At 40.1% G+C, this 24035-nt stretch overlaps 2 protein-coding genes across 2 annotated transcripts in view; both read left to right on the top strand.

Annotated features, from left to right (window-relative positions):
• Window positions 1-1624: 1624 nt before the first annotated feature.
• On the top strand, window positions 1625-14733 carry rab32a (RAB32a, member RAS oncogene family; the record flags this gene model as incomplete). Its single annotated transcript, XM_079215535.1, has 3 exons — window positions 1625-1838; window positions 11879-12156; window positions 14584-14733. The coding sequence occupies 3 exons, from the start codon at window positions 1625-1627 to the stop codon at window positions 14731-14733; spliced, it is 642 nt and encodes a 213-aa protein (XP_079071661.1).
• Window positions 14734-17745: 3012 nt separating this feature from the next.
• adgb (androglobin) overlaps window positions 17746-24035 on the top strand; it is a gene marked incomplete at its 5' end in the record, with an annotated part of 38079 nt that continues 31789 nt past the window's right edge. The window contains 6 exons of the mRNA XM_079215747.1: window positions 17746-17816; window positions 18472-18625; window positions 18792-18884; window positions 20160-20231; window positions 20472-20648; window positions 23343-23482. Coding sequence (XP_079071873.1) covers window positions 17746-17816; window positions 18472-18625; window positions 18792-18884; window positions 20160-20231; window positions 20472-20648; window positions 23343-23482 — 707 coding nt within the window. The remainder of the gene's footprint in view (window positions 17817-18471; window positions 18626-18791; window positions 18885-20159; window positions 20232-20471; window positions 20649-23342; window positions 23483-24035) is intronic.

Raw genomic sequence — 24035 nt, 5'->3', positions numbered from 1 at the left:
TATCGACCTACATCCCTGCTTTCAACTTTTACGATGTAGCTGATACAGGTTAGCGTGATTGTAGATGATGGCGATGTTGTTTATTTAGTTTGCACTCAATCATAACTCTGAAAACAAGTTTTATGAGCATGGGACGTGATAAAAGAACTACTTTTGCTTTCCATGACGTGTTGATATTTCTCATGTTTTCTGAGTTTGCTGTGTCATTGTAATGAAAAACACAGTACTTGTACAAGTTCTCAAAGTTTGTAATACTGTTAAGCCATCTCTTGTTTTTAACACAGGTGGTATGTTTGTAATACTGATAAATGTTTCTATATTTAGAATGTCAACAGAAAAAAAAAGAGTTTATACATTTTGAAACTATCCTCAGATCAAAGAAAGTGTGTTTGGTTTTTGGGTAACTTTTAAGCTAACTTGGTCAACTGTATCCTCTTGAAAATATTCAGTTGTAAAGGTAACCAATGATTAGTTGCTTCTTGTAATGAGATTATACATGTTTCAATTTTGCTTAAATCTTGCATTATAAACTTAAGTAGTTTACTTGCGGTAAAGTTTCTTAGTTCATTATCTATAAGAATGCAAATTATTTCAAAGTACAAGACTATACAGTACATAGTGAAAGTGTATTGTATTTCCAAATGTTTTTAGTCTATTATAGTGTAAGTTGTTAAATGATTTTATCCAGTGTAAAATATACGAGGGTGCCACTTGTTTAACACTGTCAAATCTAGAGTGAAATAGGCCTTTATGTTTTGGGCAAGCTGAACAATGCTGTAAAATAAAACTATTTATATTAAGAAGACTGATTACTGCCTACAACAGCCTGAAAACTAGGTTGTCATTAGGTTCAACTGCAAAAAGACTTACCAAGCTAAATATTAACCGAATTATATTTTGAGGGCAATCAGGGATCCTTAAGAGTTTTTCAAAGCATCTCAATCTAAATTATAAAGTTCACATGTACTTAAAAATGTGTTTTACTGATTATTACTTCACTTATATGTTTGAGCTTCACTGTGAGCGTTTGATACTAAAAGGCTTTTTTCATACTCAGCTGAAGAGGAAAAGTTTTTTTTAGCTCATCCTAAAAACCCACATAACATTTGTGGTGGAAACTTGACCTCCAGCACATAAAATATATATTATCTCACCAAAACAAAATTACTCATAGCACAGATGACATATCTTTAACATGTCTTTTATCCCCCACAAACACACACACACACACACACACACACACACACACACACACACACACACACACACACACACACACACACACAGTATTTGTTAATGGCCAGTCTACTAGATGGTAAAGACACGTTACATGACAAAGTTTGAGCGCTTTCTGTGAACATGCAATACTCAAGCTTCCTCGCGCAACTCAAGTTTCTTCCATTTCCGGGTCCTATGACTTATCAGGTGGTTGCTGAGCTGCAGCAGGAGAAGGAGGAGGAGAATAATAATAAGGGAGGGGAGACACTAATTTCTGTTGCATCTGGCCCTCAGTCCTCTGGCCAGCACTAGTCGAGCTGCAGATCACCACGGGAAGCATATACATGAGCGAGAAAGCAGACGCTGCCTGAGTTTCGAGAAAAGTTGTCTGCGTCAGTGTTCCAGCATGGCCGGGGGCTCGGTGTTTGAGTGCAAGGAGTACTTGTTCAAAGTGCTGGTCATCGGGGAATTAGGCGTCGGGAAAACCAGCATCATCAAACGCTACGTGCACCAGCTGTTCTCGCAGCACTACAGGGCGACGATCGGAGTCGACTTTGCACTTAAAGTGATCAACTGGGACATCAAAACGCTGGTCCGGTTACAGCTGTGGGACATCGCAGGTAAGGAGACCGCTCGTGCACTTCACTCGCGTTACACACGCGCGCATCAGGTGGTTTCACTGTCGATGGGTGTCTCACGCTTAATTTTAGTGGGCTTGTTTCACTTTCACTGATCCGCTTTGGTTTGGCCAAGAGATTAGAGAGATGTTTCACGATGAGACGCAACATTTTGCATTCCCACGAGCTTCAAAGTAGCACGATAGGGATTTCCAGCAGAAAAGACCGGTTGATCACGTCTTTTCCACTTCATGATCACGGCAGCCCATAATTGCCAGTGGAATGTAGGTCACGTTGTTATTACCGACTGAGCTCCGCCCCCCTCCACGAAACTCACCACAACAATATACTCTTGTAATATTTTCTCTTGGGGATTAAAATGTGCACTAAGTGATGTAACTGGCACTTGTATTTGTTCCACTGCAGTATATTCCACGTTGCAAAGTCACTGTGATGCTCTTCAAACGTCATTGTCCCATGTGTGACCCCGGTGCATTTATGAGAGGATTCCAGTTCAATAGATTCTCCCTCAGTTTCTTCACTTGGCTTCACACAGCAACCTGTGCGTGATCCAGCAGCTTGAGCAATAAGCAAGCACAAATAAGTCAGAGCAGTGCAAATACAGGTTTCTCACATGCAGGCGTTTCTACTCAAACTCTCCCTGTTTGTTCATCTTCTGGCACAACCAAAAAACATCACACTGCAAATAGAGGAGTCTGAGAACAGCATGCTTGAGAGGACAGGTGAGGGAGGAAGTGAGAGGCAGACTAACCAGCAAACACAATGGCTGGCTTTCGACCAAGCTGACGGATGATCAGCAGGAATCTGGGGTGGTGGGTGGCTAAAGGCTGTCTGTGATGTGTCTCATTAGCCTTTCTTTCTTCAAGCTGGAATATCTTCAGAGCCCAACGTATATCTTACATTAGGGCTTCTGAAATTGCCTGGTCATATAAACTGTAACTCATAAGGCAGATTTACAGTGGATATTTTGATGTTTGGTGGAATGAGATCACATGGCTTCAGGGCTCTTTTTATTTGATAGTGTGTGGGAGGGGTGTGGTTGAAGGATTGACTGTAAACAAGTTGTCATTATTGAATATTCGGCAAATTATGTTCTCAATATATTTATTAATTGTCAGGTTGATTTTAAATGTCAGAAAATAGTGAAAAGTGGTCATCACAAAATGGAAGTCGACATATTTAATTTGCTTGTTTTGCCTGACCCAGAGTAAAAAAACAAAACAAGATTCCAATAAAATATGCAAATATTCACATTTGAGAACCTGGAACTAGTACTACAAACTACTTGAAAACAACAACAACTAAACTAGTAATGGATGATCAACATGTTCTGGCTATCCACTAACTCTTTCAGAAATGTTGCAACTGTAATGCAGTTAAGTTGCATACATCGTAACCCTGTTAACATTTTGTATATGTTTGTTTACGGTAGGATGATAAAATTACTAATAATGATTATGGCTGCTGTCGTTAAAATTTGACTTTGTGCACACACGTTATGGTTAATTTTCTCTTCCAGTAGAAGGATATCACAGCCTCATGTTGATTGGCCCATAGCAACCAAAAGATTTACAAGTAATCCTCTACTGTACCTGACTCCAAGTCATGGGTTCCCAGAGTTGATGCACACGCCAGAGCTGCAGATGCTTGGGTAAACAGTGTAGGGGTATTCCAGTTTTTCAAAAATGTTCAAGATGGTTGAAAGTCACCATGTGCAAGTAATTTAGCACCACATGCACTGCAGAGTATAGAGACTATTTCCTAGTACATGCTGCTCAGATTGTCCTGACGTGGCAGTGATCGCTTCTTTCGTCTTCTGAGTGTACAACGTTTTATTGCCTGAGTATTGTATTTTAAAGAGTAGGCTGCTGTGGGTCATGTCCATTGTGTACATACTGCATGTACGCTCTAATTAAAAGGATATGTTCACATATTTTCAAGTCTGTCTTTTCATGAAACTCGCATGCCCATACTGTATGTACACGAGGGCATGCAAGTAGTGTGAGGAGACCGACTTGAAAAATGTCAACATACCCTGTCTTTATTTTTGTATCCTGTTGAAAGACAAACATGATCAGCCCTGCCTCCTAGATATGTTGCGTTCATCCGTTTGAACGTCACCATGTTTGCGCAGGTCCATCCTCTGCCTCAATCAAACGAGCCTCATATGCTGAGACAGATCAGGACAGATGGTCAGAGAACTGCTGTTTTTATATTTATTACATTGCGTGTGCGTGCGTGTGTGAGTGACAGACTGATTCCTCGGTCAGAGGATCTGCGAGGGTCATTAAAACACTGACGCACACACTTGGATAGACTGATATGATGGAGACAAAGGGAGCACGCTTGCTCGTATTAGATTAACAACACACACACACACACACAGACACACACACACACACACACACACACACACACACACACACACACACACACACACACACACACACACACACACACACACACACACACACACAGTAACCAGAAAGAAAGTTTGAGGTTAGATGACATGGATAATAAACCCTTTTATTCACACCTACACCAAGGTCTGGCCTGAGGACACTTCCCGGATAAAATAAGTAACGGAACGTGGGTGTGAAAGAGCAAAAGCTGGAGGTATATTTGCCAAGTCATTAATAGCAGCACTTAAGCCATTTAATCGTGCAGAAAAGGAGGAATAAATATCCTCATGGCAACGCTAAGAGCAACTTCTGAGTTACCAACCATACTGATGATTACAGTCTTGGAGGAATGATGGTAATCAGAGGCTTCTACAAGATGGTTGCACCATGGACGTCACCATGTGAAGTTTGAAGCTCTACCAGTGCCACCACTTTTCACCCCAAATTGCTAGTCTCTCCTGGATTTGCTTGTGCCATTGGACAGGATGATTACCACCATGGCATAGTGTAGAAAAAGCCTGCACCTTGTCACAATAACCGTTGCTGCAGGAAAACCCCAATTTTACATTGACCCCTGACACTCGCAGGAAGAACACCCTCAATTTTCCACGATTCAACACCTTCCGTTTTATTTATTTATTTATTTATTTTTCCTGTCTTTTGTCTAACATTAGCCTTTGTGTGAAATACTGGATGCATTTACCCTTTTAAGGCTTCTGGAAGTCATCTTCACATCTTACTATCACTATAAGCAAATTATTCAAGCAGCGTTAGTGTAGGAATGATTCTGTCCCCAGCTTTTTGATAAGCTGTTTCCACTACGTTCGTATTTTGAGCCTAATTCCTGCAGCCTTGCGCCAAAGCTTTACGTTGATCAGCCCTCACTAGCCCTTTCGGCTGAAGGGGAAACAAGGGTCACATCATACCCCTTAAAGACGGGAATTTTCCCTCGATACAGACTCTGTTCACTGGTAAAAGCCGCTGTAAGCTGGAGTAAGTTCTCACATGCTACTCAGAGGAATTTTGAACGTGCCAGTCATGTGTGGTTCAGTCTCTCCTTTCTAGCTTGTCCTGAAGACTACCTTAATGAGTGGAGCCTGTGTTGTCTTTATGAGTTGTTGGGAGGGCGTGTGGGGAAGTTTCAAAGCCAGTTGCCTCCTAACAACAGACGGAGACTGCTGCTGTTGCTACTGCCGTGTCTGGCTTGGACAGTTTCTATGGTAACCCACCCACAGGTTAGCAATATGTATGATCGTACAGAGGAAACTGGGGTTACCACGGCTATGGATAATGATGAGACTTTTATTTCTGTTTCTCCCACACAAACAGAGATGATACAATGGCTGCAACTAAACCAATTATTTTTCATCATGTAGTTCTGTAGCTGCAGATTTCTTAAGATTTCACGTGTTGATACTGTGCTTGAGGTCGTCAGTGGTGGTTGATTGAAGTGAATTGTCCTCATTTAAAGTCTTTGGAATTCCACAATAGATCACTGTATTTCTTTACGGGCAGATTCAGGCATATACTTCTCTTTAGTTTGCAGGCATGTTGAGCGTTTGAGGCAACAGCACCCGTCTTTGTTCTCTCTGCAGTCTCATGCTCCTTTGTGGCATTCAGTGAGTAAATACTCTGTTGTTCACACGGCTCATTCCCTGCCTGAGATTTCTGCTGATTGGGTTAGCAGCCTATGACAGTCATTAACGCTTTTTGTACAATTATACTTGTTCTTTTAATTAAATGTAGATTGCTTCATTGAATTTCCACGTTTGGGTCGCTGGTTCCAGCTACTTAAATGGGAGGATTTTATGTTTTGCTTTGTCAAATATAATAGGGTTGTGCAATTGTTCAAATTTGTATATGAATCGCAATATCTGTTAAAGGTAAAAATGTGAGTCAAAATACCATTTTCAGATATCCTGGCCCACACATCATATTCTACAGACGGAGACACATGCGACAAATATGTTTTGTGAAATCTTCTGGTTGTTGTTGTTGTTTTTCTATATGTACATAGCTGTCTCGTAGTTGTGTTTTTCTAGAACGTGTTATTCTCTGTTTGCTGCCAAAAGAATACATATGTAAATTAGCTTATCTTTGGTACAGCTAAGAAGCTGTGCACTGCCTCTGTCAAAAAAATACATAAACAATTCTGTTATTAACAGTGTCACTGTTTTCTGACACAACAGGGATTATTTGATAAATAGAGAAAATAATCAGTCTATCTGTAGACATTTTAGTTATTGTCAACAAAGCCCATGAAATAATCGAAGCCGACAATTAACTGATCCTGCTAACAGCTTCTGTGTATCAAAAGCCGGATAAAGCCTATTCCTCTGTGACTTGGGAGTCTATTTTTGACCAAAAAATATTTAAAAATGCATCCATTAGGCACATTATTGCCCTGAGTGACCCATTCAATATATTGTGATGAATATGTAGCACTGTAGTTTATTTTAAGTAATTTCCACATTTACGCTGACGCAGTTATAAATAATCACTAGCGGTCCATATCCGCATCTGAAAATGGTCCCCAATAAATATATAGGTTTTACTCATGATTCAGTAGTGATTGCTAAAAACTGCAGTGCCCAGCTGTGTTTAGAAAATTATTTGGCCTTTTGTTGGCTTGATTTTGCAGATTGTATATCTTCAGTAAGAATTTGTGGGTTAAGGGCTGAGTGCCAGAGACTGACTGTAGTCCAAGTAAAGTATTGGAAGACGGGCTAAAGCAATGCTATTTTCTGTCTTTCCATGGGATTTTTTTGTCAATTAAAAACGTTTGAATATCACCAGTGCCAACATGATGCACACTGAGGCCATTCAACAAAGAGGGCTTTTGTTTCACAAAGCACTCAGGAGTAGTGCAGAATAATGTGTTGCACCTCAGCAACAGGACTGGAAATGTAGTAAATATAGCTGAATGATTATCAGGACTTTCTTTTGACACTTTAAAGGTCAGGCATCATGGGATTTGCTGTCATTTTATATTAATGACTTCTGCGTGGAAACCCAGCACCTTTTTTATCAAGACCCCAAATAACTCATTACACCATGTAGCAGTCAGGTGTGTTAGCGTGTGTGTACGTGCACATTGCAACTGCAATCACATCGGTGATATTGATTGATGTAATCGCCCCATACGTGACTTTTCCATCTAGCCACTTCTCTCCCAGGAGGAGAGCGGTTGAGTCCCCTGACTGGATGTGCTTGCACATCGACTCAGCTATAAGGACCGGATGTGTCAGAAAGTGTGAATGTAGACGATGACAAGCGTTGGCCTCAGTTCCTAGTGTAAATGTATGATCACACTTATTCTCAAGATTCCTTACCTTTTTAATAAAAAAAAAATAGTCAGTGTTTGCTGCCTGTCATTTGTAACAGTTCCTAGTCCAAGGTGAGCAGGCAAAATTTTTTTTTGTCAAAAGCTATTTCAGCTATTGTCCCATCGTTGGTCCATGTTTTCATCAGAGCAAAAATGCTGTTTATGGATGTCGTGAAAGTCGGAATCTGTTCTTGGTGACACGGCATTATGCTGAGCTGAATAAAACATTGCAGACTGTATTCTTTACATTTGCCTAATATTCTGTCTCTCCATTCTGGCTAAACATTAAGCTGGGCTGAGTCAGACCTTGCAATAGAAGAAAAAGACACGTGCCTTAAACGATTAAGCCATTGTTTCCTTCTATATTCTGCCTTTGCCTCCACTCTGCTGGATGTATGAGCTCTACAAGGCCTGGAAATTAAAGCCTTTTTTCAGTCTATCAGCTCTTTATCCCACTGTGTCGCGTCTCTGGTGAATTCACCTGGGGTTGTATCAGCTAAAATTAGACTCTCAATTATGAGCAATTACCGTCAGGCCTGTAGGCCCCACAGTGTATTCACTCTCTCGCTCACACCCGCACTGCGCCACGCCATTCCAGTGGATGGGTAAGAACCCACAGTAAAGGGAAAGTATCCTGGGAGAAGCTGTGCTCACTGTTCCTCAACCCTGTTCTTGGTTCATTTTCTAACTCTAATTCAGCTCCAGTGGTTGCAAACTGCTTAATGCACTGGACGATTAGGTTTCTTATATTGGACCAGTGTAGCATGAATATGTGCTAAATCTGTAAAATGTGACCACAAGTCATTAAGAAACCTGACGTTATTCCAGAGACTGAATCTAAATTTAAGTTAACACGAAAAAAAATCACTTGCTTGTAATCTGACAAATTTTAGACGACAACTAAATCTGAGTTATAATGTTTTTGGATGCTGCTAAAGGTGTGTTCAGATCTGAAAACAAAAAGTGAACTATGTTTTTTATTGAGATGATCTGCATCTTGTGCAATAGAACTGATGATGGCACACCAAAGCTCAAACGGGAATTATATTTGGAACCTTTCGCAACATCTCGTGTGTGTGTGTGTGTGTTTGTGTTGGAGAAACACTGTAATAAAAAAAAGAGTAAAACCAACCGTGACCTAGCTTTTTGTATGTGGACTAAGAGTTCTCTCTGACTGTCTGAAACATAGTAAATATAATTTTTAACCATGAGCATGAAACAGCCTTTTGCCTGAAATTATTTTTAATTTGCATTTGCAACCCAGAAGGTCTTGGTCACAGATTATGATCAAAGTTACAGCCTGTGCATGCTGGTATTCACTTCCTCTTTCGGTTACTAACAGACCTGTTGCACCACAGTGGCTATAACAGGATGAGACTGGTAAGACAAATCCCATGAAAAGACCAAAACTAAGAATGAATTAAACCCAATAATAAGCGTTGTCGGTATAGCCAAAGCATGAGATGCTAGCTCTGTGCCATAGACCAACATTGTTGTTCAAAAGCTATATAAAATGCATCAATGTAACAGGTTTTCTTTCTTTGAACTTTAGCCGCGATTGTAAAAAGTCCCCAACAAATCCACTGTTTGTTAAAACTACAGTGCCCAGCTGTTTAAGGAAACAATTGTTCTTTGTTGAAATCGAAAGCAAATATTTGTGGTCCATCATCTAAACTGCATGGAAAGAAAAAATGGAGAAGGGCTGGCTGTTTCTTTTGATTACATATTTAAATGAAGCAATCTGAGGCAGAAATCAAGGGATCTTTTTTGTCAGAAAGGGATGCTTGAAAGTGAGATGTCAGCAACGTGTTACCAGACATAGCTTTCGACAGTTGAACTGCTGATTATAGATTCCCTATCTCCAATCAGGTTTTGTGGTGCACACCTCAATGCACACTTATGCAAAGGTGAAGTTGTGTGCAGAGAAGGAGGTACATTACAGTAGGGCTGCAACTAACGATTATTTTAATAATCGATTAATCGGTTGATTATTTTTTCGATTAATCGATGAATCGGATAAAAAAACATTAATTTCCAACCCTTTGGTCAAAAACAGAAGTGACAGTGCAAATTCACAGTGCAAAACATGTTCAGAAAGCACAAACAGGTTGCTCCTTGAACATCCCCGAGCTGTTAATTAAACAAATTAGATTAAAATGTACTAACACTAAAAACATACACATGTATGCTTTATATCTGCCTTTTTACTGTAATTGATCTCCTTGGAGTAGAGGCTGCTTTAGCATGCCCTGCTTTATCAATATGTATGAAACACTGGGACAGTGGGAAGCTGTACTGCTCCTCTCACGTCTGTTTGGACCTCAACCTCCAGGTCCAGCTCCACCTCATCTCAGCTCTGCATCAAGCTGCGCTGCATATAGAGTCCTCTTCCTTAAACTATTTCATTCTGGGCCTCTTACGACCACGAAATGACGTTGTTGGCTAAGCCCAACTACGTGATTTAATTCAGTCTACTTTGAGTAAAATAACAACTTGCAGCCAGATCCGCCGGTGTGCCGATTAAACGTTAACGAGTGACAGCGTGAACTGAACCAGACCGGGGGGTTACGGCATGTTTCACCACGTTACGGTTTTCTACAAGCAAGACCGAACTGTAACGGAACATAACGTAACTTTAACGACAATACACAATCCAAACACGTTAGCTAACGTGATAGCAAGCTAGCAAGCTGACTAGCTTCCATTAACGACAAGTTTGAGGGAAATAAAGCCGCTGTAGACGCTTAACGCTGGTTGGCCAAGACTCGACACGTCACATCCAAGATGTTCTATTTTTGCTAAGATCACGACTTCAGCGTTTCTCAGTCTCTCACTCCAATCTCAGACACGCTGGCGGCTCTGCGCCGCTCTTTTTTTTTTCTCTTCGCGACTTTATGACTGCCGTAATAATCGCGCGACACAACGAATCGATAATGAAATTCGTTGCCAACACTTTTGCTAATCGATTTTATCGATTCGTTGTTGCAGCCCTACATTACAGCGCTGCTCCTGGAATTTGTTATTCTCACCTCAAGAGCTTGTTTCCTCTTAAAGGTTTCGTTTTAAGTGTGCTAATTAAAACCACCCAAAACTCTCACTTTGTGTTGATTTTTGCGGTCCTTTTGGACAAATGCAGCAGTGTTTCTGAGCCCCAGATCAATAAGAAAAACTGTATAGAAATAGCCATTAGCCAATCTTGCTGATGGTCTTGTTTTACTTATGGAGGCTGTTTCATAAACAGTGTAAAGTACCTTACATAACTTTTAAAGTATGGAAATTTGTATTAGATGTGACTATAGTTCTTAAACCCTAATGCCTGTAGTCGTTTCCAATGAGGTGATGGCATCTAAAAGAAACTTGAATGCATTTCAAATACAAAATAAAAATGTTAAATACCTCTAATTGATCTTTACATTGTTGGTGGGATGTGAATACATTCAGTAGATTTTTAGAGAAGTAAAAAACAGATGTGGTCCAAAAAAAGTGGTCCAGACATATCCTGCTGGTAATTCCCCTCTCTTTGCCTTTTGTGAAATATCATCTCAGATTTTCTCAGAGAATGACGACAGAGAAAGGGCTTATTATTATGGCAGATTACTTCTGCCGTTCTCTGTGCAGATTAGGCCCATGGCAAATTAGGAAAAGTAGGTCAGATTTTTAGAGGAGGAAAATTGTTAAACTCTCAGAGAGTTGTGACAAAATGGAGTAAGAAGTGATCAGGGAAATGATGGATGCGAGTATTCTTTAATAAAGGTTGTGGGTATTGGATCCAGGAGGCACGTCTGTATGATGTAAGCAGAAGTCCGCTGTAAATTCTTTAGCTGGAAAACTTTAAAAAAGAAAGCAGAGCATTGTTCATGAGAACGATTCATATTGATTTCAGGTTTTTGAGTAACTTTTTCACTGTGGAAAATAGATTCATGGGTACCCGCCAACTGCACAGACAATATTGGCATAATGCAGGCTTTAGATATTGAAAGAGCATTTTAGCAATTGCGTATATGATCAAAAATATATATATTTTTTTATGGACAGCAAATCCAGTCTTGGTGCAGAATCTCTCCAGGTGCCGACCTTAAACCATAAGCTTGTGTTTTCAGAGAGGTTAATGATCACTTAGTCGTCTTCTAGATCAGGGAGTGATCGGGTGGGGAAATATAATGGGGTTCGAGGAAATTAAACTGATGAGATCTTTTGGGTTAATGTGTCTCTGATGTTGTGGTAAGTCATGACATGTTGTTTACATGCATGCAAAAATGCAAGTATTCCACTAAATTCTCCTCCTATCCACTCAGGTCAGGAACGATTTGGGAACATGACGCGAGTGTACTACAAGGAGGCCGTAGGGGCCTTTGTGGTGTTCGATGTGACGAGGGGCTCCACGTTTGAGGCAGTGTCCAAATGGAAGCATGACCTGGACAGCAAGGTGAAGCTGGCTAATGGCAACCCCATCCCCTCAGTGCTGCTCGCCAATAAGTGCGACCAGAAGAAAGAGACCTCCAACAACACGGCCCTCATGGACAATTTCTGCAAAGAGACTGGCTTTCTGGGCTGGTTTGAAACCTCAGCTAAGGTGAGCGATCAACACATTTGACGAAGATGCTATAGATAAATATTCTCTCTGATGTGTTTTTAGGGTTATATTGTCGTTACTCTACATTTAACATGAAATTACCAAAGTTAGAGCTCATGAATGCTGGCTAAAATATCTTGCATACTGAGGATGAATTTCTCCTTCAGAGCTTCTTGAGTCATGGTCTGACTATGACTAGTAATGTCTTCAAATCTTATTTTACTCAACGTGACTTAAGTTTGAGGCAAATCAGATGTGATAAGAGCTTTGAAATGCCCACACAGTTGAGTCAGAATAAGAGGAGCCACTGTAATTTTAATGCAATACATTTCTTCGTTTTACTGAATGACTTGCTCACTTCTCATGACAGGAAATCCTCCAGGCTTCTTTCGGAATGGTGTAATCATACTGGTTTCATGGTGGTAATTGTGAAATGGTTACATGAAGTAATTTTTTTTTGTTAAACACTTGGGCACTCACTTGACGTACAGTGTTAATACTGGCAGTTTGTAGATGACTGGTATGAGAATCAAATTCAGACAACAAATCTCTAAAGTTGTTTTTTTAACATTGTATCAATGATATAGTTTGAAATTTGTGAAAGTGTGTTTTACGACACCTTAAAGCCCATTTGTGTTTCAATGAGTGGTTTACCAATTATGGGTTCAATATGCTGTTGGGTAGTTTAATGTGTAAAACTACATCACATTTTGTAAATTATTCATATATTTTGTAGAACATATCTTCATCTGAAAAGAGAGTAACTAGTAGTAGTAGTAGTAACAATAGCTGTAACACAATTGTAATGGATTAAACAATAATTCCCTTTTGAAATGTGTGTAAACATACCAGAAATTACACAGTATTTTGTAAATCTATTGACTTTGTTTCCACAGCTGTTAGTCTGTGTTGTGAGGCGTGTCTGAAGTGCATACTCTCAATGCAATAAAATAAAGCTCATCAGCTGGTAACTGTGTGGGAGCGCGAAGGCTGACGCAAACAAAAGGCTGCCAGCATTCTGCGCGTGCCACCTCGTGCTTAGTGATACGTCACTTCCTTCAGTGCTCAAATCAGAGTAAAGTCAAATGTCCATCCTCTTCACTGCTCCTCACGTGTTTCTCTGCTTTGCCATCACGTTTGTGTCTTTTTCGAATTCATCCTTGTCCTTCCGAGAACAAGTCAATGAGCCAAAAGACGCTTGCAAACACAGCCCGTCTGCATTTTAAACCGAAACAGTCTTTCGTACTTCCATGTGGAGGAATGCTGTGATGGGTTTTGGCAGCAGGAGTAAACTTCGTTAACTCATTCCAAATATCCTTAGGCCCTGCAGCAATGTCACGTGTTGTGTCATGTGGTGTGTGTGTGTGTGTGTGTGTGTGTGTGTGTGTGTGTGTGTGTGTGTGTGTGTGTGTGTGTGTGTGTGTGTGTGTGAGATGTGTGCAAAGCCGTCCTGGCCTTCTCCTTTCTGTGAGTGCAATGAACTGTTGTTATTTTGAGTGCCTGTCACGCCGGTTAAAAAGTCAACCTACATCAAAGTGTCAGTGAGGACCAAACTTTCTTTCAGTTTGAAGTGACAGAACACATTCCTTAAGGTCGCACGAAAGAATAACTCATAATAGTCATGCTGAGATATTGCATTTCAAATGTTGAGGTGCTGTTACTTTTCTGTGGTCCTAATCGGCCTTTGCTGTGATGTGACAAAGTAGGCTCCCTTATTGGGATGTTCATCTGGTTCTGATTGGCGCATGCCCTCTGTTCAATTAAAAATTATCAAAGTTTGAAAGTGTTGTTGACAATTCTTATAATCATGTTATTGTATTCACAGACACTTCCAATCAATTTACAGATGGGGACAGTGCATTTGGGCAAATAATATGCCATGTTGCTTCTTGCCAGATTTTAAATAGTTTTTCTAAATTGAAAATAAATTAGAATTGTGTTACTAATTGAATTCTTGACTTTTTCAATTCAATTATGTTTTATTTTTGTTTTTTACAAGCAATTACAAATATATATTTGTACCCCTTTACCCAAGGTGCCTTAGCTTCTTAGTAAACATGTGTGTCACTATAGAGTCTGAAGAAAGGCCATTAATAATCATTACTTCTTAACCCATGGGATGACTGTGTGAAGGACAAAAGCAAATGGCGTATTTACCTCAGATCTATGCTTTAACAGACTATCTTATTTAAATAGGTTGAGTAGACTTCCGAAGCAATTCTAAAAAGATGCATAAAGGCCTGTGACTCCTCCTACTAAATGTACTTTGGCAAGCTGAAGCAAGGAAATGGACTAGTGTCTGAATTATCACTAAGGTGTAATTGTACAACATTTTATTAGAGTCACTGTTCTTTCTATGTTAAAAACACAATACATATAATGTTTTAAAAAAAAAATCTTAACACCACTGTTTTTACCTTTTCCTAGGACAACATCAACGTGGACGAGGCAGCACGTTTTCTGGTAGAGAGTATCTTGGCTAACGACAAAGGGTTGCCATATGAGGAGAGCAATGGCGACCGGATCAAACTGGACCAGGAGACTGTGGCTGCCGAGAGCAAGTCAGGCTGCTGTTGACACTCAATCCATTCAAATTAGCCACCCGCCTCCCTTTGGCGGGGTCCGACCCGAGCACCCGGCCTGTGGCTCTCAGCCCTCTACTGCAGCGTCTCTGAGGATTGTTAATAATTGGGTCTTCAAAGCTCCAGAATCTTCTCCTCTCTGCACTGATGCCCATTTGACCTGCACGTCCAAGTGTTTCATTGTAGTTATCTCAGCCCAATTTGATCTTGAAGTTGTCTCAAACGATATCGCTGCCTCCATAAAGCTGTTTCCTTTTTTGTCCCACACCCCTAAACCACAGCATCTTCATTATTGTGTTTTTCTCAGTGCCTATTTCCCTGATTGTGTATTCCACCCTCAACTATAAACCCTATCCAGCCCACCAAAATTGAACCCTGCTGTTCCATGTTAACCTGGCGGCCTCTGCAGCCACGGACTATACCACGCCCGAGAAGTGGTGAAAACTAAACAGAAATTGGCAAAACACAATCTAAAAACACATAGCCTCTGATTTTCAGTTTGTCTATTCTCGCTCAGTATCCTTGTCATTCAGCATTTATCTGTGAAACAAAACACTTTATTGTTCAGTGTGTTCAATATTTCTTCCATTCACATGAATGGACATTAATAGGCTCGTTCGAGATGAGCCAGTTCTGCGCAGAATCAATCGGCAGCGATCGGCGCGCAATGCATGCCGGTTAGATCTGTGTCCGACTTGGTCCCGACTTGCTCTGACGTCATGCACACGTGGTCAACGATAATCTCACGAGACCAAGCCGGCTGTCGATTTCAGAGTCAGTCGCCGCAGTTGCTCTCAAACGACTGCTTGGCCCAGTGCATGATGGGAAACGCCTGGCTCTCGCCACATCAGAGAGCTGATTGGCTCTTAGATCTGACAGCAAACATCACGTGTTGTAGAAAATCCTTATTTTATGTGTAGTTGTAATACTTAACCCTTGATTATTGACTATTCGTCTCAAGTTTAATCTAAAAACACATCTTGTGTGGTTGATAATACAAAATTGTATTTTCATAACACATATCTAAACCAGTAGTAATGTATTTCACAGGCAGACATAAAAATACCAAAGGATGCAGCTACACAGTCATTTCTACATGAAAATATATATATTTATAAACACATATAATAAATCCAAACGTGATCTGTAAACAAAAGTTCAGAACTAACAGGAAGTACTTTTTTCTGTGACTTCCTGTGTTTACTTTGAAGGCAGCTGACAACTGTCCGACTTGATTGCAGTTTTTTGTCAACGCCTCCTGCTGCGGCCGCCTGCTCTCGTCTGGATTCCAGGCGAGGCGCAGCTCTAACGAACGAGCCTATTGACAATCAGTCTTTTACTGCACACACATGTTTGTGTTTTCTGCTGTTCTTTAGACTACCGTGTAAAACATAAGCAAACTTTGCAGTTAAGCATTATGAAAGTGTTATCGTATCTCATTTGTCATGAATTGTTGTCTTCACGCCATATTTTCTCTGACATTATGTGCCGTAATAGAGTTTATGTTAATTAGAGTGGAACACTTTTTGTTATTCACTCAAATATTCTAGTAATGGTACCATATGAGACACCATTTTTGTTTTATGTGTTGGTCATGTATTATGAAATTGGTGAGATATAAAAACGGAATCAGACGGAGGACTACACTCTCTTGTACATTAGTGTTCAGTGTCCAAATTAAATATGAAGGAATTTTTTTTAAACATTGAGTTGACATGTGAAAATACATTGAATATACAAGACCAAAATAGAATAAACATTTTAACAGATTTTTGCAATCTCTGTTGAAAAGTAATTTATTTAAATGTGTTAATCTACTGTGTGTGTCTATCTATCTATCTCCCTCTCAAGCTATCTGAGCTGGGATTATACTCCTATGAACACATTTCTTAAATTATTAGCAAATTCTTAGAACTGAGATCTGAGATGGCGGTGCTTTGGTATTGAGTACACAGTGACGGTAGCATTTGAAGAATGATCGAGTGGTAGCATGCATTTATATTTGAAAGAAGGCCTAAATATTTATCAACCTAATGAAAAGCACAGATTAATGGCCAATGATTAGGTCAATCGTAATAAGACTTCCATAACAGATAGTAGTACTAGTAGATATTACATAATCTAGTGGTGAAAGCACAGTGTCTGATGACTATCACACATGGTTTCCTGAGTAGAATCACATGGTTCTCTCTCTCTCACTCTCACTCACTCACTCACTCACACACACACCTCATACTTTTAACACATACAACTTAATCTATTGTATCCTGTGGCACACATTTCTTCAGGGGAAACTCCTCACGAGTGTTTTCTCAAACATTATCTAACTCAAATAGAAACAACTGTGCCAGTGCTTGCTCTGCACACTATAAAGTGGTAGATTATGTGCTGCCTTGGCAGATTACATTCATGTCATTGACGTTTTTCAGCATACAATTCAGACAAAGTTAGACATTTGACAGCATTATGATGTATTGTTTTTCATCCTCAGTGTTGTCTCTATTTCCTTTCATGTGCTGCTACAATTGTGCAGCATGAACACAATTTACAGTGTGAGCCATGCCAGTCTTGAGGCAGTGCAATGCAATCCAATACCATGGCCTTCAGGAAAAGGCAGCCTTTGTGATGCTTTGACTGTTACGCATTCATCAAGACGGTTCCAGAAAGTTATTGATTTCACTTCTGCAGCACATTTTGAAGATGTATTTTGCAATCTATTGCACCCATCTGTCAGTTTATCTATAAGAAAATAAGGCAGGGTGTTTAATGTATTACGTTGTGTTACTCTGAAGTAACTCTCTGTCAAGAGATCGTATTGTAAACGTAGACTGTAAAAACAATTGTAAAGGAACGAGCGACTCAACAGCTCCAGACCCCGCCCACTTTAAAGCTACCTACGTTGCTTAGCAACCAGTCAAATTTTAAGAGCAGAGAGACATCACAAACAAACTAACAAACGCGCCTCTGGGCCGCATTCTTGACTTAGCTTTTACTTGATCATAGAGCAATGTTGAAGCCACCACCCAAGAAAAGGGAGTCCTCCTCAAGTAAAGTCTCTTTATCCGACCGACAGACTGAGTGAGTTTGGTTAATGCCGGCTGTTAGCGTTCATTAAGCTCATCACATTAACTAAGTTAGCTAGTTAGCGGCTAACGTTAGCATTCTGGTCGCGTGTTAATCCTGACAGAACGTCATCCTCAAACTGTGGCTGGTTTCATTGTGTTACGCAATATTACATTACATTACATTTAGCTGACGCTTTTATCCAAAGCGACTTACAATAAATGCATTCAACCATACAAACTCCGAACAACAAGAATCAACAAAGTACAATTTCTTCAAGAAAGTCAAACTACAAAGTGCTATAACTGTTAAGTAGATAAGTGACATCCTAGTGCTACCAAAGTGTTACTTTCTTTATTCAAGTTATAGTCGGAAAAGATGTGTTTTTAGTTTGCGGCGTAAGATGTAGAGACACAAAAATACAGTGACCCCACTGTTATCCATCGCCACAACGTTTCATCCCATATGGCGTATAGTCTGTGATCACCATGAAGGAAACAGCTCGTCAGTCTGAGTTGATATCACTTTCACCCTGAAAGGGTAAACAGGAATGTGGTGGATTTACTCGAGACTGAATCTCTGGTCCTGAGCTGTCTAATTCTGCTGCTAAATATTGACACAAGGGAAGCCCAGGACAAACGAAATCAAGAGATGTGTGTCATAATTTCAGAGCAGCGTTCCTAGCCACTTCCTCTGAGAGCCTAGGATATGTTTGGAGACGCAGATTTCCCATTTGGCCTGAGTGGAACGATGCAGAAGTCAACAAGGAGAAATGGGACTCGAGTAAAGCAGCTGAAGGAAAGTCGAGCAAGAGTCACAATGCTGTAAGTGTGGAGTATAAAATAATTGAATCTGCCATCAGCAAGATATACTGTACAGTGTATTGGAACATGGATAAATTGCCTAAAATCCACTTTACAACTGACATGTTGATTCTTTGTTCATTGTATTTTTTAAATCATATTCACTACTGTTTGCTTTTCTCTGTAGCCATTTTTTGAAGATCCTGAGGGGGAAATTTCACTGCCTCCATCTTTGAAAGTGCACTCCTGGAAGCGTCCTACCGAGTTTATTGTCAACAAGGTAACCTTCGTGCTTTTACACTTATCCAATGTCACTGTATAATGATAGAAGGGCTTCATACGTGGTCTGTGATGTATACCACGCTATTTACGGAACAGTAATACACAGTAGCCAGTGTATGTCATACAGGTATTCACATATAAGTATTCACATATAAGTGATTACATCATTTCATGTCAAATTACATGAGAAATTTACTATACTTTCATATGAAGTAATGGTTTATGTAATTGTTCAATAAAAAATACACATTTGCTTGTTTAATTACCAAAGAGCTGCTATTTTCTCCCTCCCATTTTTCGGTAATTCAATTTATGTGGATTCTTGGTCAGAAAAAAGATTCCCTTTTATGACAACATTGTCTTCCTATAGCCTTTAGTGGTAATTTGTCTACATTCACCTTTTTAAATTAAATTACTAATAGACTACATGGACTTACATTGACTAATAGATTAATCTTCTGATTAAACAAAACATATTTCAGCCATTAGATGTATTAACAAAGTGTATGTCTTTGCCACACAGTGTGGAATGGAGTTAAGCAAATCTGCTCTCTGGTTTCCTCCAATGAAGTTTTAATTGCATCGCGACAGTTTTCTGTTACCCCCCTCTCAGTGCAGTATTGAGCAATTACTGGAAGCTTCCTGCTTTTTGAATTAGTCCTTGCCAGGTCACAAGCTGCCTTTTCACTCAAGATGTCAAACACATTTCATTAATTTCATAGAAGAGGAACACGAGATAATCACAAAAGCAATCAGCTGTGCAGATGCAGGCAACGCGTCCGCTCTACTGTAAAACATTCTTCATCAGTCTATACCAGTCTGTATTTACAAAGCCAGTGTTATTGACAGAAATAATTTAAAGATCTGCTCTCACTTAGAGTTGCTGTGATGATGGGTGAAAACATGACCTACCTTGACCTGCAGCTGAGCTCTCTCACCATCATCTGACCCATTCCTTTAATTTTGTATTAGTAACGTAGTAGAGTCTATTAACTTGTTAATGAAATATTCATCCCAGACGCAGCCTTCTGGAATATCATGGCAAGAACAGATTCATGCCAGTTTTGAACAAGTGATACATGATGGCAATATTTTAAAGCTGGTTGACCACTGTGTTATTGTAGTGTATGATTTGGATATGTACAGATGCTGCCACACACAGTATAACAACCTGAGTTTGTCTGTCAGTCATCTGAAAGTGAAGGTGCTAAAATTCTCAGGGGAATGTTTCAGTCTGTGCCTTCAATGAAAACAATGATGTGCTTTATTTCAGGGTCTCAACGTTGTGGAACATCCAATGACTTTTGACATAATCTCCCCCAATAATCATCTTATTTGCAGTGAGGTTAGTGTCAACTGTTGTTTTCTACTTTTTTTTCCAAACAGCACTTGGATAGTGTCAGACAGAGTGACGTCTGATTGACAGAAATTAATTAGACGTGGGTAATGCAATGCAATGCCCTATTAATTTTGTGAATGATGGATCAGATAATTGAGGATTCAGCCTATAGATTTAAAGGTTGGTTGGTGGTTATTAAACTCATGATTACTTTTGTCTCCCTTTTCTCCTCCATGTCTGATCAAGCTGATGAGGTGGCTCATTAGTGAGATATGTATTGTTTGGAGGCTGCATAACGGCACAACTGCAGAACAGGATTGTTGGAGACCTTGGGAGCACATCTACTCGCTGTGTAAGGTGGCGAAAGGTCATGTGCCTCTCTACAACAACTATGGGAAATACGTGGTCAGACTCTATTGGATGGTGAGCCTGACACACGCACGCACGCCCATTCACACATACTCATCTCAAATTTAGTTGTACTGCAGATGAAGCCGCTGCTTCACAATGCCTCTTTGTTAATCAGACATTTTTAGAGGCACCTTTGAGGCAATGGATGACATGACATTGCATTGTATTGTATTGTTCAGAATATCAGACCACATAGGATGCAAGGGGGATGGGGCCATGGACTGAGGGTTAGAGGGGGAAGGGATGATAAACTTTTATCCACTCAAATCAATCAGTCTCACTATTGCAACAAAAGTGTCCGGGCTTCATATATTGCCTGATGAATAGATAGATTTGGTTTAACGGAGGAAAAAAAAAAATCTCAGCGAGCAAGGCTCAAGTTGCGTATCTATGCCTAGTATGACCTTGAGGGAAGGCACAACCCTGGAAGGGATTTGTGCACTGCCGTGTCAATCATGTTGATTGTGTGCAAGTGTAAGGATTTTTTCTCCTTTCAAATAAAGCTCATCATTGCATTGTGATACAGCTTGAAGTTGCAGGCCTTTGACTTTCAGTATGTGTGTTGCTTGCCACAGATCTCTAAGTAGGGGATACTACATCAATGTGTCATTTCAGATGGGGAACTTCTTCCAGCACAACAATTTGGGTCAGCGAGAGAGAGAGAGAAAAAAGCAGAGCTAAAAATGATTGTGTTCTGTAACACTGTGACTCTTGCCTTGACAAACAAGCATGACACGGTTGTAGGCAGCAGTCCCCGTGCCAACCATAGCACGCTAACAGATGGTTGTTGAGATTTCATGAAGCACCCAGCCCCCAACCGCCGCTCCCATTTCCTCGCCTGTTTTTGCTCATAAGATATTCCTTTTCTCCCCTGTTCGTATGATTCTGTATTGTTCCACACTGACTATTTTCCTTTTCCTTCACAAGACTGTGAATAACCATTACATTCTCATTTTCTCGCCTTTTTTTCACCGTCCTACGACTCTGTCTCTCCTTTCCTGCTTTTCTTCCTCTTTCCTACTTTCACACTGTAGTTCACCCCATCTGCGAAAACATCAAGCTCCTCCTCGAGGCAATGGCTTGACAAAAAAGTGGAAGAACAAGCAAGAAAGAAAGTGTGCTCGCCCACACTGTATCTAGTCCTGCTTGTGCACACTGCTTCGATAGATAAGAAGAGGCACAGCTGTGAACAGTCAATCAGATTATCACCTGCTTGTGCTGCTTTTTCTTCCAAGCAGTGTGAAACGGCCCCAGATGGCCAGTAGACAGACCATTCTAAAGACAGCATTTAACAGGCTCTGACACAAACAGGATATGCAAGCATAAGGTAGCTAATGCTAGAAGAGGTTTTGGAATGTGAACGTCATAGATCAGAGATGTATTACCTTTTTAAATGTAGTTGTATCCCCCACTGCCATCTAACTGTATAGGATTTGGGAGTGTAGACGAGCTTCCTCTCACATGTAAATGGTTATACAGTTAAATTTGGATAGAATCTGAGCAGTGATGAAGATTCAGCTAGGAAAACAAAGTGCATAACACACTATAGTATACATTTGGTGAAACCTGTTTGCGTGCCTGAATTAGATCCTAGTCGAGAAATCTTTGCACTATTGGAGGGGTTTGTAGTGTTGGAGGGAGCTGCTTCTGCAAACAGTGTTGGCATGAAGGTATCAGCAAAATAAAAGTTTGAATCGTAAGGTTAGGAAGACTACGAAGTACACTTGTATGATTGTGATTGGATGTTACTAGTCAGCTGTTGGCCGACTTGTCGATGCATCAATGAGACGATGATAGTGAGCGTGGATGAATCGGCCGATGCTGATCGGCCTGAAGGCAATGCTCCATTCTGGAGTGAGAGGCTTGGAGTTGCAAGATGGAATATACAGCAGCTATATGAATCAATTCTAGCAGATATATCACTTTCAAGATATTATATGCTCTGAGATGAGGCCTCTTTTGAAGCTGAACTGAATCTTTGTGGATTCTGAGAGCCTGGTCAGCATGTCTTGTTTCTATGTGTAGTCATGGGCATTTATATGTTGAAACACAATTTGCCACCCGAAAGAACAATACAAAACAATAGAGGTTGCCTTTATTTAATTTCACTGAAGTGGTTAATACCTTATTAACCACTTCAGTGGTTAATATGGTATTTGTTATATTTACTACTAAAACAATGTTGATATAATTCCAAAGTAACTTACAATAGAGTGCTGAAGGGATGACCTTTATTTTGGAGGCCAACCCGGAAGTTAGCATTGCACCGGTTCCCGAAACAAAAGGCCAGTGGAATTGTTCCATTGGATTATTGCAAAAAATAAGCTCTGTAGCAAACACAAGTGTATGATACTACAACATTTTGTTCAGCAAGGTAATCTACACAAATATACACCACTTTATGAATTTTGAAGTGCACATACAATTACAATTGCCAGAAGTAAAAAGCTAGGTTTGGTTTAAAAGAAACACTGCAGTCACATGACTTCACGTCACCCCCACAAAGCTGAAGGACTACTGTTTTGTGTGATGATGCTTATTTAGCCACCTGTACCAACCACTATTTTAATGACGGATAAAACCTTAAAAATAGTGAGCTATTTACTAACACATTTTATGTCATAGGACAAAAAATTACAGAACTATGTTGCATTTCTTAGAACTTATACCATGTGTTCACTCTGTGGCTTCCTTCCTTGCGTTTAGGGTTGTTGGAGAAAAATAACAGTAGATGATTTGATGCCATTTGATGAAGAAAACAACCTTCTTCTTCCTGCCTCCACCTGTCAGTCGGAGCTGTGGCCGATGCTGTTAGCCAAGGCTCTTATTAAAGTGGCCAACACAAAGTGAGTTACTGTTTATTCCAATCATAACAAACATATCTTTGTACTGCTATAAGGACTTGGGAAACTGTAATACTAGTCATAAGTAAGAGGGCTGAAGAACAGCCTGACTTTAATATACGACCACTGTACAAATAAATCACACGCTATGCGTACTACCACTACCACTGTACACTAAGTAAAGCAGAATACAGGGTAATACTATTGTCCAATTTATAATGATTTATAGTGCAGTGCTGTGCTTTGCATGAACAAAATGTAAGTAATTTACAGTTCAAGGACTATTTTAAAATCTAGTCAAGATCACAGTGTTTCTGAAGTGACTAAATGTGTATTTGCTATGTGAAGATATAGTGGAGTAATGTCTCCCTGAGCGGAGAATGAAGTCACTCTCCCTCTTTGTGTGTTGTTAGCTGAACAGCCACGCATGCTTTTAGTGCATGTGAGTGAGCCCCACTGACTAGCGCATGGTGTCCGCTCTACACTGCTCTCATATGGGGGTTACAGCTGATAAAGCTGTCCCAATCGACAGCTTCATCACGGAAGTGTAGCACCC

The sequence above is a fragment of the Taurulus bubalis genome (assembly GCF_910589615.1).
Source record: "Taurulus bubalis genome assembly, chromosome: 3".
In the NCBI taxonomy this organism is placed as follows: domain Eukaryota; kingdom Metazoa; phylum Chordata; class Actinopteri; order Perciformes; family Cottidae; genus Taurulus; species Taurulus bubalis.
This window is presented reverse-complemented; position numbering and strand designations above follow the sequence as displayed.